The 19,236-nt window shown below is 48.6% G+C and overlaps 1 protein-coding gene across 4 annotated transcripts in view; it reads left to right on the forward strand.

Moving 5' to 3' along the window:
* Window positions 1-13,774, forward strand: part of LOC137385097 (macrophage-capping protein-like) — a 69,731-nt gene extending 55,957 nt beyond the window's left edge. For all 4 annotated transcript variants that reach the window (XM_068059859.1, XM_068059862.1, XM_068059861.1 and 1 more), the window contains exons 8-10: window positions 752-884; window positions 4,630-4,718; window positions 13,447-13,774. In XM_068059859.1, coding sequence (XP_067915960.1) covers window positions 752-884; window positions 4,630-4,718; window positions 13,447-13,512 — 288 coding nt within the window. In that variant the 3' untranslated portion in view covers window positions 13,513-13,774. The remainder of the gene's footprint in view (window positions 1-751; window positions 885-4,629; window positions 4,719-13,446) is intronic.
* Window positions 13,775-19,236: the final 5,462 nt, after the last annotated feature.

A 19,236-nucleotide genomic window follows, 5' to 3' on the forward strand; every position in this document is an offset into this window, starting at 1 on the left:
GTTGCGGGTTTGGCAGGTGCTGTTGAAGGAGCCTTGGTGAGTTGCTGCAGTGCATCTTGTAGATGGTACACACTGCTGCCACTGTGCGTCGGTGGTGGAGGGAGTGAATGTTTGTAGATGGGGTGCCAATCAAGCAGGTTGCTTTGTCCTGGATGCTGTCGAGCTTCTTGAGTGTTGTTGGAGCTGCACCCATCCAGGCAAGTGGAGAGTATTCCATCACACTCCTGACTTGTGCCTTGTAGATGGTGGACAGGCTTTGGGGAGTCAGGAGGTGAGTTACTCGCCGCAGGATTCCCAGCCTCTGACCTGCTCTTGTAGCCACGGTATTTATATGGCCACTCCAGTTCAGTTTTTGGTCAATGGTAGCCCCTAGGATGTTGATAGTGGGGGGATTCAGCGATGATAATGCCGTTGAATGTCAAGGGGCGATGGTTAGATTCTCTCTTGTTGGAGATGGTCATTGCCTGGCACTTGTGTGGCGCGAATTTTACCTGGTCATTCCTCTTTGTGGGATCTTGCTGTGCGCGACTTATTCCGCCCCTACATTAGGACTGTGGCGACACTTCCAGAGAGTCCTTCTTTCTCTGTGAAGCTGTTTGGGACATCCTGAGGTCATGAGGGGCGATATAGAAATGCAGGTCTTACCTTATTTGCCCACATTGCGGGCCTCTGCGGGAGGTATTGTGGGAGTCGGGAGGGAGGGAGGGAAGGGTTGAGCTGTCTGGTCAGGATTCCCGTTGCTTTTTGGCAGGTTTCCAATGCCACTGGTGCCATGACGTTGACTGCTGTGTCGGCCCAGAACCCCTTCAAGAAGGAGATGCTACAGACCGAGGATTGCTTTGTCCTGGACAACGGATTGTGCGGGAAGATCTATGTGTGGAAAGGTGAGGGTCTCCTCATCCCATGTCTCTGTTGTCCCGGGAGGTGGCACTGACTCCACCCGGGCGAGGAGTGCTTGGTTGGCCCCCGTGCCACTGGTGCCTCGGGGCTCACTGTGACCACAGTGCGTGCTCCCAGTGCATGACCTATGTGCGTGACCCCCCCCCCCTCCCATGTGTGGCATACCTATCCCAGTGCATGACCTACTGAACCCAGTGCATGACCTGCAGAGTGTACGTCACACACACTAGATTCACTACACTGGGCTCCATAAATCACACATTGGATTCATACACTGGTCTCCAGTGCACGACCCGCTGATGCCCAGGGTGATATCTGCTAATCCCAGTGTGGGACCTACTGACCACAGTGCATAATGTACTGACCGCAGTGCGTGATTCCAGTGTGTAACGTACCGACCGCAGTGTGTGATAATGACCACAGTGTGTGACGTACGGAACCCAGTGTGTGAATCTAGTGTGTGATGCACGGAGCCCAGTGTGTGAATCCAGTGTGTGATGCACAGAGCCTGGTGTATAAATCCAGTGTGTGAAGTATGGAGCCCAGTGTATGAATCCAGTGTGTGACGTATGGAGCTGAGTGTATGTCCAGTGTGTGATCCACAGAGCCTAGTGTATGAATCCAGTGTGTGATTTATGGAACCCAGTGCATGAATCCAGTGTTTGCCATATGAAGCCCAGTGTATGAATCCAGCGTGTGACATATGAAGCCCAGTGTATGAATCCAGTGTGTGACATACGAAGCCCAGTGTCTGAATCCAGTGTGTGACATACGAAACCCAGCGTATGAATCCAGCGAGTGACATACGAAGCCCAGCGTATGAATCCAGCAAGTGACATACGAAGCCCAGTGTATGAATCCTGTGTGTGATGTACAGAACCCAGTGTATGAATTCAGTGTGTGACATACGAAGCCCAGTGTATGAATCCAGTGTGTGACCTACGAAGCCCAGTGTATAAATCCAGTGTGTGACATACGAAGCACAGTGTACGAATCTGTGTGTGACGTACAGAACCCAGTGTATGAATCTTGTGTGCGACATATGGAGCCCAGTGTATGCATCCAGTGTGTGATATATGAAACCCAGTGTATGAATCCGGTGTGTGACATATGGAGCCCAGTGTATGAATTCAGTGTGTGACACTTGAAGCACAGTGTATGAATCCAGTGTGTGACGTACAGAACCCAGTGTATGAATCCAGTGTGTGACATATGAAGCACAGTGTATGAATCCAGTGTGTGACATATGAAACACAGTGTATGAATCCAGTATGTGACGTACAGAATCCAGTGTATGAATCCAGTGTGTGACATATAAAGTCCAGTGTATGAATCCAGTGTGTGACATATGAAGCACAGTGTATGAATCCGGTGTGTGACATATGAAGCCCAGTGTATGAATCCAGTGTGTGACATATGGAGCCCAGTGTATGAGTCCAGTGTGTGACATATGGAGTCCAGTGTATGAATCCAGTGTGTGACATATGAAGCACAGTGTATGAATCCAGTGTGTGACAGATGGAGCCCAGTGTATGAATCCAGTGTGTGACATATGAAGCCCAGTGTATGAATCCAGTGTGTGACATACAGAACCCAGTGTATGAATCCAGTGTGTGACATATGGAGCCCAGTGTATGAATCCAGTGTGTGACATACGAAGCCCAGAGTATGAATCCAGTGTGTGACAGACGAAGCCCATTATATGAATCCAGTGTGTGACATACGAAGCCCAGTGTATGAATCCAGTATGTGACATACGAAGCACAGTGTATGAATCCTGTGTGTGACATACGAAGCACAGTGTATGAATCCAGTGTGTGACATATGAAGCACAGTGTATGAATTCAGTGTGTGACATGTGAAGCTTAGTGTATGAATCCAGTGTGTGACATATGAAGCACAGTGTATGAATCCTGTATGTGACATCCGAAGCCCAGTGTATAAATCCAGTGTGTGACATGTGAAGCTTAGTGTATGAATCCAGTGTGTGATGTACAGAATCCAGTGTATGAATCCAGTGTGTGACATATGGACCCCAGTGTATAAATCCGGTGTGTGACATACGAAGCCCAGTGTATGAATCCAGTGTGTGACATACGAAGCCCAGTGTACGAATCTGTGTGTGACGTACAGAACCCAGTGTATGAATCTTGTGTGCGACATATGGAGCCCAGTGTATGAATCCAGTTTGTGACATATGGAGCCCAGTGTATGAATTCAGTGTGTGACATTTGAAGCACAGTGAATGGATCCAGTGTGTGATGTACAGAACCCAGTGTATGAATCCAGTGTGTGACATATGAAGCACAGTGTATGAATCCAGTGTGTGACATATGAAGCACAGTGTATGAATCCAGTATGTGACGTACAGAATCCAGTTTATGAATCCAGTGTGTGACATATAAAGTCCAGTGCATGAATCCAGTGTGTGACATATGAAGCACAGTGTATGAATCCAGTGTGTGACATATGAAGCCCAGTGTATGAATCCAGTGTGTGACATATGGAGCCCAGTGTATGAATCCAGTGTGTGACATATGGAGTCCAGTGTATGAATCCAGTGTGTGACAGATGAAGCACAGTGTATGAATCCAGTGTGTGACAGATGGAGCCCAGTGTATGAATCCAGTGTGTGACATATGAAGCACAGTGTATGAATCCAGTGTGTGACATACAGAACCCAGTGTATGAATCCAGTGTGTGACATATGGAGCCCAGTGTATGAATCCAGTGTGTGACATACGAAGCCCAGTGTACGAATCCAGTGTGTGACATACGAAGCCCAGTGTATGAATCCAGTGTGTGACAGACGAAGCCCACTGTATGAATCCAGTGTGTGACATACGAAGCCCTGTGTATGAATCCAGTGTGTGACATACGAAGCACAGTGTATGAATCCAGTGTGTGACATACAAAGCACAGTGTATGAATCCAGTGTGTGACGTACAGAATCCAGTGTATGAATCCAGTGTGTGACATATGGACCCCAGTGTATGAATCCTGTGTGTGACATAAGAAGCCCAGTGTATGAATCCAGTGTTTGCCATACGAAGCCCAGTGTATGAATTCAGTGTGTGACATGTGAAGCTTAGTGTATGAATCCAGTGTGTGACATATGAAGCACAGTGTATGAATCCTGTATGTGACATACAAAGCCCAGTGTATGAATCCAGTGTGTGACATGTGAAGCTTAGTGTATGAATCCAGTGTGTGATGTACAGAATCCAGTGTATGAATCCAGTGTGTGACATATGGACCCCAGTGTATGAATCCAGTGTGTGACATACGAAGCCCAGTGTATGAATCCAGTGTGTGACATACGAAGCCCAGTGTATGAATCCAGTGTGTGACATACGAAGCCCAGTGTATAAATCCAGTGTGTGACATACGAAGCCCAGTGTATGAATCCAGTGTGTGACATACGAAGCCCAGTGTATAAATCCAGTGTGTGACATACGAAGCCCAGTGTATGAATCCAGTGTGTGACATACGAAACACAGTGTATGAATCCAGTGTGTGATGTACGAAGCCCAGTGTATGAATCCAGTGTGTGACATATGAAGCCCAGTGTATGAATCCAGTGTGTGACGTACAGAATCCAGTGTATGAATCCTGTGTGTGACATACAGGGCCCAGTATGTGAAGCACAGACACCAGCGTGTGACCCCAGTACGTGAGATACCGACCCGGTTTTTAATCGTTTTGCTTGGTATCTCTTCCTTCCTGCAGGGCGAAGGGCAAACAGTGAGGAGAAACGAGCGGCCCTGAAAGTGGCCGAGGATGTGATCAGTCAGAGGAAATACCCTCCCAACACACAGGTATTGATCAGAACATAAGGAATAGGAGGAAGAGGAGGCCATTTGGCCCTTCGAGCCTGCGCCCCCATTCAATAAAGATCACGGCTGATCTTTTACCTCAACCCGACTTTCCGGACCTATCCCCATATCGCTTTGTGCTAAGAATCTCGCGTTCCCAGTCTTGAATATACTCAGTGTCTGAGCATCCACAGCTCTCTGGGATAGAGAATTCCCAAAGATTCACAACCCTCTGAGTGAAGACATTTCTCCTCATCTCAGTCTGAAATGCCCGACCCCTTATCCTGAGACTGTGACCCTGTGTTAGACAAAGAACAAAGCAAATTACAGCACAGGAACAGGCCCTTCGGCCCTCCAAGCCTGCGCCGATCCAGATCCTCGATCTAAACATGTCGCCTATTTTCTAAGGGTCTGTATCTCTTTGCTTCCTGCCCATTCATGTATCTGTCTAGATACATCTTAAAAGACGCTATCGTGCCCGCGTCTACCACCTCCGCTGGCAACGCGTTCCAGGCACCCACCATCCTCTGTGTAAAGAACTTTCCACGCATATCCCCCCTAAACTTTTCCCCTTTCACTTTGAACTCGTGACCCCTAGTAATTGAATCCCCCACTCTGGGAAAAAGCTTCTTGCTATCCACCCTGTCTATACCTCTCATGATTTTGTACACCTCAATCAGGTCCCCCCTCAACCTCCGTCTTTCTAATGAAAATAATCCTAATCTACTCAACCTCTCGTCATAGCTAGCGCCCTCCATACCAGGCAACATCCTAGTGAACCTCCTCTGCACCCTCTCCAAAGCATCCACATCCTTTTGGTAATGTGGCGACCAGAACTGCACGCAGTATTCCAAATGTGGCCGAACCAAAGTCCCATACAACTGTAACATGACCTGCCAACTCTTGTACTCAATACCCCGTCCGATGAAGGAAAGCATGCCGTATGCCTTCTTGACCACTCTATTGACCTGCGTTGCCACCTTCAGGGAACAATGGACCTGAACACCCAAATCTCTCTGTACATCAATTTTCCCCAGGACTTTTCCATTTACTGTATAGTTCACTCTTGAATTGGATCTTCCAAAATGCATCACCTCGCATTTGCCCTGATTGAACTCCATCTGCCATTTCTCTGCCCAACTCTCCAGTCTATCTATATTCTGTTGTATTCTCTGACAGTCCCCTTCACTATCTGCGACTCCACCAATCTTAGTGTCGTCTGCAAACTTGCTAATCAGACCACCTATACTTTCCTCCAAATCATTTATGTATATCACAAACAGCAGTGGTCCCAGCACGGATCCCTGTGGAACACCACTGGTCACACGTCTCCATTTTGAGAAACTCCCTTCCACTGCTACTCTCTGTCTCCTGTTGCCCAGCCAGTTCTTTATCCATCTAGCTAGTACACCTTGGACCCCATGCGCCTTCACTTTCTCCATCAGCCTACCATGAGGAACCTTATCAAACGCCTTACTGAAGTCCATGTATATGACATCTACAGCCCTTCCCTCATCAATCAACTTTGTCACTTCCTCAAAGAGTTCTATTAAGTTGGTAAGACATGACCTTCCCTGCACAAAACCATGTTGTCTATCACTGATAAGCCCATTTTCTTCCAAATGGGAATAGATCCTATCCCTCAGTATCTTCTCCAGCAGCTTCCCTACCACTGACGTCAGGCTCACCGGTCTATAATTACCTGGATTATCCCTGCTACCCTTCTTAAACAAGGGGACAACATTAGCAATTCTCCAGTCCTCCGGGACCTCACCCGTGTTTAAGGATTCTGCAAAGATATCTGTTAAGGCCTCAGCTATTTCCTCTCTTGCTTCCCTCAGTAACCTGGGATAGATCCCATCCGGACCTGGGGACTTGTCCACCTTAATGCCTTTTAGAATACCCAACACTTCCTCCCTCCTTATGCCGACTTGACCTAGAGTAATCAAACATCTGTTCCTAACCTCAACATCCTTCATGTCCCTCTCCTCGGTGAATGCAAAGTACTCGTTTAGAATCTCACCCATTTTCTCTGACTCCACGCATAACTTTCCTCCTTTGTCCTTGAGTGGGCCAATCCTTTCTCTAGTTACCCTCTTGCTCCTTATATATGAATAAAAGGCTTTGGGATTTTCCTTAACCCTGTTTGCTAAAGATATTTCATGACCCCTTTTAGCGCTCTTAATTCCTCGTTTCAGATTGGTCCTACATTCCCGATATTCTTTCAAAGCTTCGTCTTTCTTCAGCCTCCTAGACCTTATGTATGCTTCCTTTTTCCTCTTAGCCAGTCTCACAATTTCACCTGTCATCCATGGTTCCCTAATCTTGCCATTTCTATCCCTCATTTTCACAGGAACATGTATCTCCTGCACGCTAATCAACCTCTCTTTAAAAGCCTCCCACATATCACATGTGGATTTACCTTCAAACAGCTGCTCCCAATCTACATTCCCCAGCTCCTGCCGAATTTTGATATAGTTGGCCTTCCCCCAATTTAGCTTTCTTCCTTTAGGACCACTCTCGTCTTTGTCCATGAGTATTTTAAAGCTTACGGAATTGTGATCACTATTCCCAAAGTAGTCCCCTACTGAAACTTCAACCGCCTGGCCGGGCTCATTCCCCAACACCAGGTCCAGTATGGCCCCTTCCCGAGTTGGACTATTTACATACTGCTCTAGAAAACCCTCCTGGATGCTCCTTACAAATTCTGCTCCATCTAGACCTCTAACACTAAGTGAATCCCAGTCAATGTTGGGAAAATTAAAATCTCCTATCACCACCACCCTGTTGCTCCTACATCTTTCCATAATCTGTTTACATATTTGTACCTCTATCTCACGCTCGCTGTTGGGAGGCCTGTAGTACAGCCCCAACATTGTTACCGCACCCTTCCTATTTCTGAGTTCTGCCCATATTGCCTCACTGCTCGAGTCCTCGATAGTGCCCTCCTTCAGCACAGCTGTGATATCCTCTTTGACCAGTAATGCAACTCCTCCACCCCTTTTACCTCCCTCTCTATCCCGCCTGAAGCATCGATATCCTGGGGTATTTAGTTGCCAATCATGCCCTTCCCTCAACCAAGTCTCAGTAATAGCAATAACATCATACTCCCAGGTACTAATCCAAGCCCTAAGTTCATCTGCTTTACCTACTACACTTCTTGCATTAAAACAAATGCACCTCAGACCATCACTCCCTTTGCGTTCATCATCTGCTCCCTGCCTACCCTTCCCCTTAATCACGCTGACTTCATTATCTAGTTCCTTACAGGCTTTAATTACTACCTCCTTACTGTCCACTGACCTCCTCATTTGGTTCCCATCCCCCTGCCACATTAGTTTAAACTCTCCCCAACAGCGTTAGCAAAAGCACTCCCAAGGACATTGGTTCCAGTCCGGCCCAGGTGTAGACCGTCCAATTTGTAATAGTCCCACCTCCCCCAGAACCGGTCCCAATGTCCCAAAAATCTGAACCCCTCCTTCCTGCACCATCTCTCAAGCCACGCATTCATCCTGACTATTCTTTCATTTCTACTCTGACTATCACGTGGCACTGGTAGCAATCCTGAGATTACTACCTCTGAGGTCCTACTTTTTAACTTAGCTCCTAACTCCCTAAATTCTGCTTGCAGTATCTCATCCCGTTTTTTACCTATATCATTGGTGCCAATGTGCACAACGACAACTGGCTGTTCACCCTCCCCCTTCAGAATGTTCTGCAGCCGATCTGAGACATCCCTGACCCGTGCACCTGGGAGGCAACATACCATTCGGGTGTCTCGTTTTCGACCACAGAACCGCCTATCTACTCCCCTTACAATCGAATCCCCGATGACTATAGCCCTTCCATTCTTTTTCCTGCCCTTCCGAACAGCAGAGCCAGCCACGGTGCCATGAACCTGGCTATTGCTGCCTTCCCCTGGTGAGCCATCTCCCTCAACAGTATGCAAAATGGTATACTTGTGTTCCAGACTCTCCAGTCAGGGGGCAACAGCCCCACAGTGTCTACCCTGTCAAACCCCCCTCAGAATTTTATATGTTTCAATGAGATCACCTCTCATTCCTCTAAACACCAGAGTATTGGCGTCCAGTAACATAGTGCTTATGTCATTGGATTAGTAATCCGGAGGCCCAGGCTAATCCTCCAGCGACCGAGGGTTCAAATCCCACCACGGCAGCTGGCGGGATTTAAATTCAATTAAAATAAAATCTGGATAAAAAGCTTGTCTCACCTTGAAACTATCACCGATGGTCGCAAAAACCCATCCTGTCCTCCCGGGAGGGAAATCTGCCATCCTTACCTGGTCTGGCCTACATGTGTCTCCAGTCCCACAGCAATGTGGCTGACTCTGAACTGCCCTCTGAAATGGCCGAGCAAGCTGTTCAGTTGTATTTAAGAATGTAGCACCACCACCTTCTCGAGGGCAACTGAAGAGGGGTAACAAACCCTAAGAAGTACAGAGGGTCAGAGGGACCTTGGTGTACATATGCATAGATCATTGAAGGCAGCAGCACAGGTAGATAAGGTGGTTCGGAAGGCATACGGGATACTTGCCTTTATTAGCCGAGGCATAGAATATAAGAGCAGGGAGGTTATGATGGAGCTGTATAAAACGATGGTTAGGCCACAGCTGGAGTACTGTGTACAGTTCTGGTCACCACACTATAGGAAGGATGTAATTGCACTGGAGAAGGTGCAGAGGAGATTCACCAGGATGTTGCCTGGGCTGGAGCATTTCAGCTATGAAGAGAGACTGAAAAGACTCGGGTTGTTTTCCTTACAGCAGAGAAGACTGAGGGGGGACCTGATTGAGGTATACAAAATTATGAGGGGCATTGATAAGTTAGATAGGAAGAAACTTTTTTCCCTTAGCGGAGGGGTCAATAACCAGGGGGCATAGATTTAAGGTAAGGGGCAGGAGGTTTAGAGGGGATTTGAGGAAAAATGTTTTCACCCAGAGGGTGGTTGGAATCTGGAACGCACTACCTGAAGAGATGGTAGAGGCAGGAACCCTCACAACAATGAAGATACAGAGTGCAGAGTGTCTGTGAGGAAGGTTAGACAGTTGACAGGGCAAAGTTGCAGCCAGTATGATGGGTTGAAGTGTGTCTATTTTAACGCAAGAAGTGTCAGGAATATGGGTGATGAACTGAGAGCATGGATCAGTACTTGGAGCTACGATGTTGTGGCCATTACGGAGACTTGGATATCACAGGGGCAGGAATGGATGTTGGATGTTCCGGGGTTTAGATGTTTCAAAAGGAATAGGGAGGGAGGTAAAAGAGGTGGGGGAGTGGCATTGTTAATCAGGGATAGTATCACAGCTGCAGAAAGGGAGGTCGTTGAGGAGGGTTTGTCTACTGAGTCATTATGGGTGGAAGTCAGAAACAGGAAAGGAGCAGTCACTTTATTGGGAGTTTTCTATAGACCCCCCAATAGCAACAGAGACACGGAGGAACAGATTGGGAGGCAGATTTTGGAAAGGTGCAGAAGTAACAGGGTTGTTGTCATGGGTGACTTCAACTTCCCGAATATTGATTGGAACCTCCTTAGTGCAAATAGTTTGGATGGAGCAGATTTTGTCAGGTGTGTCCAGGAAGGTTTCCTGACTCATTATGTAGATAGGCCGACTAGAGGGGAGTCGATGTTGGATTTGGTGCTTGGCAACGAACCAGGCCAGGTGGCAGATCACTCGGTGGGAGAGCATTTCGGTGATAGTGATCACAACTCCCTTACCTTTACTATAGTCATGGAGAGGGACAGGAGCAGACGGGATGGGAAAATATTTAACTGGGGGAGAGGGAATTACAATGCTATTAGGCAGGAACTGGGGAGCTTAAATTGGGAACAGATGTTCTCAGGGAAATGCACGACAGAAATGTGGAGGTTGTTTAGGGAGCACTTGCTGCGACTGCTGGATAGGTTTGCCCCGATGAGGCAAGGAAGGGATGGTAGGGTGAAGGAACCTTGGATGACAAGAGATGTGGAACAGCTAGTCAAGAGGAAGAAGGAAGCTTACTTAAGGTTGAGGAAGCAAGGATCAGACAGGGCTCTAGAGGGTTACAAGGTAGCCAGGAAGGAACTGAAGAATGGACTTAGGAGAGCAAGAAGGGGACATGAAAAAGTCTTGGCGGGTAGGATTAAGGAAAATCCCAAGGCGTTCTACACTCATGTGAGGAACAAGAGGATGGCCAGAGTGAGGGTAGGGCCAATCAGGGATAGTGGTGGGAACTTGTGCCTGGAGTCGGAGGAGGTAGGGGAGGTCCTTAATGAATACTTTGCTTCAGTATTCACTAGTGAGAGGGACCTGGTCATTTGTGAGGACAGCGTGGAACAGGCTGATATGCTCGAACAGGTTGATGTTAAGAAGGAGGATGTGCTGGAAAATTTGAAAGACATGAGGATAGATAAGTCCCCGGGGCCAGACGGGATATACCCAAGGATATTACAGGAAGCGAGGGAAGAGATTACTGCGCCTATGGCGATGATCTTTGCGTCCTCACTGTCCACTGGAGTAGTACCGGATGATTGGAGGGTGGCAAATGTTATTCCCTTGTTCAAGAAAGGGAATAGGGATAACCCTGGGAATTATAGACCAGTCAGTCTTACGTCGGTAGTGGGCAAATTATTGGAGAGAATTCTGAGAGACAGGATTTATGATTATTTGGAAAAGCATGGTTTGATTAGAGACAGTCAGCATGGCTTTGTGAGGGGCAGGGCATGCCTCACAAGCCTTATTGAATTCTTTGAAGATGTGACAAATCACATTGATGAAGGAAGAGCAGTGGATGTGGTGTATATGGATTTTAGCAAGGCGTTTGATAAGGTTCCCCATGGTAGGCTCATTCAGAATGTGAGGAGGCATGTTATTCAGGGAAAGTTGGCTGTCTGGATACAAAATTGGCTGGCCCATAGAAGACAGAGGGTGGTAGTAGATGGAAAGTATTCAGCATGGAGCTCGGTGACCAGTGGTGTTCCGCAGGGATCTGTTCTGGGACCTCTGCTCTTTGTGATTTTTATAAATGACTTGGATGAGGAAGTGGAAGGCTGGGTTAGCAAGTTTGCTGATGACACGAAGGTTGCTGGAGTTGTGGATAGTGTGGAAGTCTGTTGTAGGTTGCAACGGGACATTGACAGGATGCAGAGCTGGGCTGAGAAGTGGCAGATGGAGTTCAACCTGGAAAACTGTGAAGTGATTCATTTTGGAAGGTCGAATTTGAATGCAGAATACAGGCTTAAAGACAGGATTCTTGATAGTGTGGAGGAACAGAGGGATCTTGGGGTCCATGTCCATAGATCGCTCAAAGTTGCCACCCAAGTTGATAGGGTTGTTAAGAAGGCGTATGGTGTGTTGGCTTTCATTAACAGGGGGATTGAGTTTAAGAGCCGCGAGGTTATGCTGCAGCTCTATAAGGCCCTGGTTCGACCACACTTGGAATATTGTGTTCAGTTCCGGTCGCCTCATTATAGGAAGGATGTGGAAGCTTTAGAGAGGGTGCAGAGGAGATTTACCAGGATGCTGCCTGGACTGGAGGGCATGTCTTATGAAGAAAGGTTGAGGGACTTAGGGCTTTTCTCATTGGAGCGAAGAAGGATGAGAGGTGACTTGATAGAGGGGTACAAGATGATGAGAGGCATAGATAGAGTGGATAGTCAGAGACTTTTTCCCAGGGTGGAAAGGGCTATCACCAGGGGGCATAATTTTAAGGTGATTGGAGGAAGGTTTCGGGGAGATGTCAGAGGTAGGTTCTTTACACAGAGAGTGGTGGGTGCGTGGAATGCCCTGCCAGCGGTGGTAGTAGAAGCAGATACGTTAGGGACATTTAAGCGACTCTTGGATAGGTACATGGATGATAGTAGAATGAAGGGTAGGTAGGTAGTTTGATCTCAGAGTAGGTTAAAGGGTCGGCACAACATCGTGGACCGAAGGGCCTGTACTGTGCTGTACTGTTCTATGTTCCATGTTCTATGTTCTAAGTATTTAGATCAGCACTTGAAACGCCATAGCATACAAGGCTGTGGGCCAAGTGCTGGAAAATGGGACTAGAATAGTTAGGTGCTTGATGGCCGGCACAGACACGATGGGCCGAAGGGCCTGTTTCTATGCTGTATAACTCTATGACTCTAAATGCTGGCCTTGCCTGCGACGCCCACTTGAATAAATAATGACCAAATAAAGTCTGTCAGCTAAACCTCGCCTCGCAGGGTAACCTGGTCATCCAGTAAACCTTTGGTGTGCTCCCTCCAAACACCAAAGTACTTGCGGGCCGTACCTCCATCCTCTACTCCTTTGGATACTGATCGTTCGTTACTTTACTGGAGAGACCTTGAGTGAGCACGAGTTAAAGCAGGAATGGGAGGTGCCCGCCAGACTTGCGTTCCAGTGCGTCGGGTTCCCTGTTGGATTTCCCAGCTCCCCTCTCATGTTGCCAAGCCTGGAATCCGGGGTCAGAGGGCCGAGAGCCTGTTGTCACGTTGAAGTTACCGCACAGAAAATAGTGAGACATATCACACAAGCACTAACAGTGGGGATTGTTTCAAGAGGGCCAGAATCAAAAAAAAACAATGAGTTTGCATCAGACCTGTGCACCAACCTGGTTAGAGACTCCATTTCACACTTGCAGTTACTGGCTCTAAAAAGGGGCTGAATGGCCTGCCCCTGGTCCCGTGTAACTGACTTGAGGGCCAGTATGAGAGAGGTTTATTGATCTGGTCTTGTTTTTGTTTGCAGGTTGAGATCATTCCGGAAGGACTGGAGACGGCCTTTTTCAAACAGTTCTTCAACAACTGGAACTGAGCTGCCTGGTTTGACCTCTGGGAACTCACTGTGCTGACTGGAAGGGAGATGCAGCCTGAACGCTGCTGCCTCTCCCGTCGCCAGAGCCTCCCTTATAACATTCCCCGCACAAGAGTACAAACCCTGGTCCTATTCTGGCCTTGGGCCTACGTCCAAATCACGCGCGAAGCTCCGTATCGAGGAGGAGGGACCATTCGGCCCATCGTGCCAGTGCTGGCAGCTCTCCACTGTTTCCTCACGCTCAATAAAAGCTCAAACCTTCGAGGGGCCTCCTCACTCTTCCTTTCACCTGCTTTAATTGAATTTGCAAAGTGGTGCGGTCCGGTCTATGGATCAGGGATAGAATCTTCCAGCACAAAAGGCGGCCATTCGGCCCATTGCGGCAATGCTGAATCATTGAGAGGTTCTTTCAGGGCAGCACATTCCAGATCACAACAACTCACTGTGTAAAAACATTTCTCCTCATCTCCCCCTCTGGTTGTTCTGTCGATCACCTTAAATCTGTGTCTCTCTGGTTACCGACCCTCCTGTCACTGTAAACAGTTTCTCCTTATTTACTCCATCGAAACCCTTCCTGATTTTGAACGCCTCGACTAAATCTCCGCTTAGCCTTCTCTGCTCTAAGGAGATCAATCGCAGCTTCTCCAGTCTCTCCACATTGAGTGAACTCCCTCATCCCTGGGATCAGTCTGGTCCATCTCCTCTGACTGGTAGTCACTGTTGTGATGCAGGAAACTCAGCAGCCAATTTGCGCTCTGCAAGATCCCACAAACAGCAATGCAATAGCGACCCAGAGCAGCTGTCTTTTAGTGATGTTGCTTGAAAGATGAAGATTGTCCCCAGGACGCCAGGGAGAACTGCACCCTGCTCTTCAAAAGCAGCCGTGCCAAACCTTGACATCCCCCGCAGAGGGCAGACAGGGGCTTCGGTTTGACAGCCCATCCTGAAAGGTAGCACCGTTAACAGTTCAGCACTCCCTCAGTACTGACCTTCTGACAATGCAGCACTCGCTCAGTACTGACCCTCTGACAGTGCAGCACTCGCTCAGTACTGACCCTCTGACAGTGCAGCACTCCTTCAGTACTGACCCTCCGACAGTGCAGCATTCTCTCAGTACTGAGCCTCCGACAATGCAGCACTCCCTCAGTACTGACCCTCCGACAGTGTAGCACTCCCTCAGTACTGACCCTCCGACAGTGCAGCACTCCCTCAGTACTGACCCTCCGACAGTGTAGCACTCCCTCAGTACTGACCCTCCGACAGTGTAGCGCTCCCTCATTACTGAACCTCCGACAGTGCAGCACTCCCTCAGTACTGACCTTCCAACAGTGCAGCACTCCCTCAGTACTGACCCTCCGACAGTGCAGCAATCCCTCAGTACTGACCCTCCGACAGTGCAGCACTCCCTCAGTACTGACCCTCCGACAGTGCAGCACTCCCTCAGTCCTGACCCTCCGACAGTGCAGCACTCCCTCAGTACTGACCCTCCGACAGTGCAGCACTCCCTCAGTACTGACTCTCTGACAGTGCAGCACTCCCTCAGTACTGACCCTCCGACAGTGCAGCACTCCCTGAGTCCTGACCCTCCGACAGTGTAGCACTCCCTCAGTACTGACTCTTCGACAGTGCAGCACCCCCTCAGTGCTGACACTCCGACAGTGTATCATTCCCTCAGTGTTGAATTGAAAGGGGTTAACTGAACCAGTTTGTTCAGTGACTGTAATTAATGTCAGTCTCCTTGGACCCTAATGTTGTCACTGGAGGGTTTCCCTCTTCTATTAATACAGGACTCATTTCAATTTGTTTACCGAAAGTGTTAGCGGGACCATCAGCTCCGGCGCTAAAAGGGATCCGTGGGCTGCAGAGAGCAGGAGAGGAGAGATCAGAATCTGAACAATAGATGGGAATGTTACAACAATGGGTCAGAATCTGAGAACAATAGATTGGAATGTTACAACAATGGACAGGAGTTTATCCGATTGGTTTGACCGTCTTACTGCAGATTATTATTGGATAACATTAGAATGGCGGATCTATTATGCTCTGAAGATGATTCAATTTATTTACTATCCCATCCTCGCTACTATTGGTGTCCCTGGTAATTCTCTGTATCCAACTATTAGATTCATAAACCATATTTCACTGATTTAGTGTTCTTGTCATTTAAATCGTGAGAAGAATGAAACCATTGTCTTCCGTTTCTGTCACAACTCCATTCCCTGTCCATGACACTCCGACAGTGTAGCACTCCCTCAGTACTGACCCGCCGACAGTGTAGCACTCCCTCAGTACTGACCCTTCGACAGTGCAGCACCCCCTCAGTGCTGACACTCCGACAGTGTAGCACTTCCTCAGTACTGACCCGCCGACAGTGTAGCACTCCCTCAGTACTGACCCGCCGACAGTGTAGCACCCCCTCAGTACTGACCCTTCGACAGTGCAGCACCCCCTCAGTGCTGACACTCCGACAGTGTAGCACTCCCTCAGTACTGACCCGCCGACAGTGTAGCACTCCCTCAGTACTGACCCTTCGACAGTGCAGCACCCCCTCAGTGCTGACACTCCGACAGTGTAGCACTTCCTCAGTACTGACCCTCCGACAGTGTAGCACTTCCTCAGTACTGACCCTCCGACAGTGTAGCACGTCCTCAGTACTGACCCTTCGACAGTGTAGCACTCCCTCAGTGCTGACCCTCCGACAGTGTAGCACTTCCTCAGTACTGACCCTTCGACAGTGCACCGTTCCTTCAGTACTGCCCCTCTGACAGTGCAGCACTCCCTCAGTACTGAGCCTCCGACAGTGCAGCACTCCCTCATGAAATAATACAAGGAATAGGAGCAGGAGGAGGCCATTCGGCCCCTCGAGCTTGGTCCCCCATTCAATAAGATCATGGCTGATCCTCTACCTCAACTCCACTTTCCCGCGCTCTTCCCATATCCCTCTGTTCCCTCAATGTTCATAATCCCTCGATCTCACTCTTGAATATACTCAGTACTGACCTTCCGACAGTGCAACACTTCCTCAGTACTGACTCTCTGACAGTGTAGCACTCCCTCAGTACTGACCCTTCGACAGTGCAGCACTCCCTCAGTCCTGACCCTCTGACAGTGCAACACTTCCTCAGTACTGACTCTCTGACAGTGTAGCACTCCCTCAGTACTGACCCTTCGACAGTGCAGCACTCCTTCAGTGCTGACACTCCGACAGTGCAACGTTCCCTCAGTGCTGACCCTCCGACAGTGCAGCACTCCCTCAGTACGGACTCTCCGACAGTGCAGCACCCCCTCAGTGCTGACACTCCGACAGTGTAGCACTCCCTCAGTACTGACCCTCCGACAGTGCAACACTCCCTCAGTGCTGAAACTCCGACAGTGCAGCACCCCCTCAGTGCTGACACTCCGACAGTGTAGCACTCCCTCAGTACTGACCCTTCGACAGTGCAACACTCCCTCAGTACTGACCCTTCGACAGTTCAGCACCCCCTCAGTGCTGAAACTCCGACAATTTAGCACTCCCTCAGTACTGACCCTCCGACAGTGCAGCACTCCCTCAGTCTTGAATATACTCAGTGACTGATCATCCACAGCTCTCTGGGGTAGAGAATTCCCAAAGATTCACAACCCTCTGAGTGAAGACATTTCTCCTCATCTCAGTCTGAAATGCCCGACCCCTTATCCTGAGAATGTGACCCGCTGTGTTCTAGACTCTCCAGTCAGGGGGAAAACAGCCCCTCAGTGTTTACCCTCTCAAACCCCCTCACAATTTTATGTGTTTCAATGAGGTCACCTCCCATTCCTCTAAAACTCCAGAGAACACAGGCCCTTCTCCTGAATCTTTCCTCATAGGACAACCCTCTTATCCCGGGAATCAATCTCGTGAACCATTGTTCCCCCCTCCCCCACCTCCTTAGGGCAAGTGGATACTTTCTCAGGGACGGAGAGCCAAACTGTACTCTCGTGTGGTCTTCTACAAAGTTGGGGGAGGAAGGGATCATCTCCCTGATCAACGACTGGGATCTGCGAGTTTGTCCTCTCCCCTCCTCAGGAACTGGGAGTGACTGAGACAGGAGGACGAGAGCTGTACCCAGTGAAGTGTCTGGAAGCGTGTGACACGGATATGGAGCATAAGCAGCAAACAGCACAGCGGTCCCCTCAACACGATGAGATCGGAAGACCCAAGAGGTCATCGGCCGACACTTCTCAATGGCCTGAAAGAATGATCTCCTCAGACTGGAGGAGGTTAAGGAGGAGATTGACCAGAATGGTCCCAGGGATGAGGGAGTTCAGTTCATGTGGAGAGACTGGAGACGCTGGGATTGTTCTCCTCAGAGCAGGGAAGGTTAAGGGGAGATTTAATCGAGGCGTTCAAAATTATAAATGATTTTGGTAGAGTAAATAAGGAGAAACTGTTTACAGTGACAGGAGGGTCGGTAACCAGAGGGACACAGATTTAAGGTGATCGACAGAACAACCAGAGGGGGAGATGAGGAGAAATGTTTTTACACAGTGAGTTGTTGTGATCTGGAATGTGCTGCCTGAAAGGACGGTGGAAGCAGATTCAATCGGAATTTTCAAAAGAGGAATTGGAGAAATACGGAAAGGGGGAAAGAGTTTCAGGGGTACAGGGTAATAGCAGGGGGTGGGTGGGACTTACTGGATAGCTCTTGCAAGGAGCCAGTATAGACAGGAGGGGCCAAATGGCCTCCTTCTCTGCTGTATGCGTCTATAATCCCATGAGAAGTCCAAATCCTGCGGATTCTGGAATCGGAAATAAAAACTGAAAGTACTGGAAACACTCAGCAGGTCTGGCAGCATCTGTGGAGAGAGAAACAGAGTTAACGTTTCAGATCAGGGACCTTTTGTCAGAATCAGGCTTAGTTCATGGGGTTAAACGAAGTGGGGTGGGAGGAGGATCAGGAAGGACATCAACACTGTCGTGGACCAGTTGGGCCGAATGGCCTGTTTTTGTGCTGTAGAAACTTTTCAAACCTCGTGGTTGAACAAGATAGATTGCAGCAATTGTCGTTCACCAAGGTCCCAGATGTATTATTACTCTCATTATCAACGCACGCATCCTGCAACTTACAGGAGCAAAGCCGTAGGAGCTCAACGATGAGAAAAGGCCTCCAACTAATGGGGCAAGAAGCAAGATACCAAACTCCAGCAAGATAGAAGCAGAGAGTTAGCGGCAGAGAAAGTGCTCATTCTAAACAGGAACATGAAATTGAACCGAAACATGATCAGAACACACTGGGAGTTATTGTGTACATTTCTGGTCTCCTCATCACACTGGGAGTTACTGTGCACAGTTCTGGTCTCCATATCACACTAGGAGTTACTGTGCACAGTTCTGGTCTCCATATCACACTGGGAGTTACTGTGCACAGTTCTGGTCTCCATATCACACTGGGAGTTACTGTGCACAGTTTTGGTCTCCATATCACTCTGGGAGTTCCTGTGCACAGTTTTGGTCTCCATATCACACTAGGAGTTCCTGTGCACAGTTTTGGTCTCCATATCACACTGGGAGTTACTGTGTACAGTTCTGGTCTCCATATCACACTGGGAGTTACTGTGCACAGTTCTGGTCTCCATATCACACTGGGAGTTACTGTGCACAGTTCTGGTCTCCATATCACACTGGGAGTTACTGTGCTCAGTTCTAGTCTCCATTTTACACTGGAAGTTATTGTGTACATTTCTAGTCTCCATTTTACACTGGGA

Source organism: Heterodontus francisci, chromosome 28 (assembly GCF_036365525.1).
Source record: "Heterodontus francisci isolate sHetFra1 chromosome 28, sHetFra1.hap1, whole genome shotgun sequence".
Lineage (NCBI taxonomy): Eukaryota > Metazoa > Chordata > Chondrichthyes > Heterodontiformes > Heterodontidae > Heterodontus > Heterodontus francisci.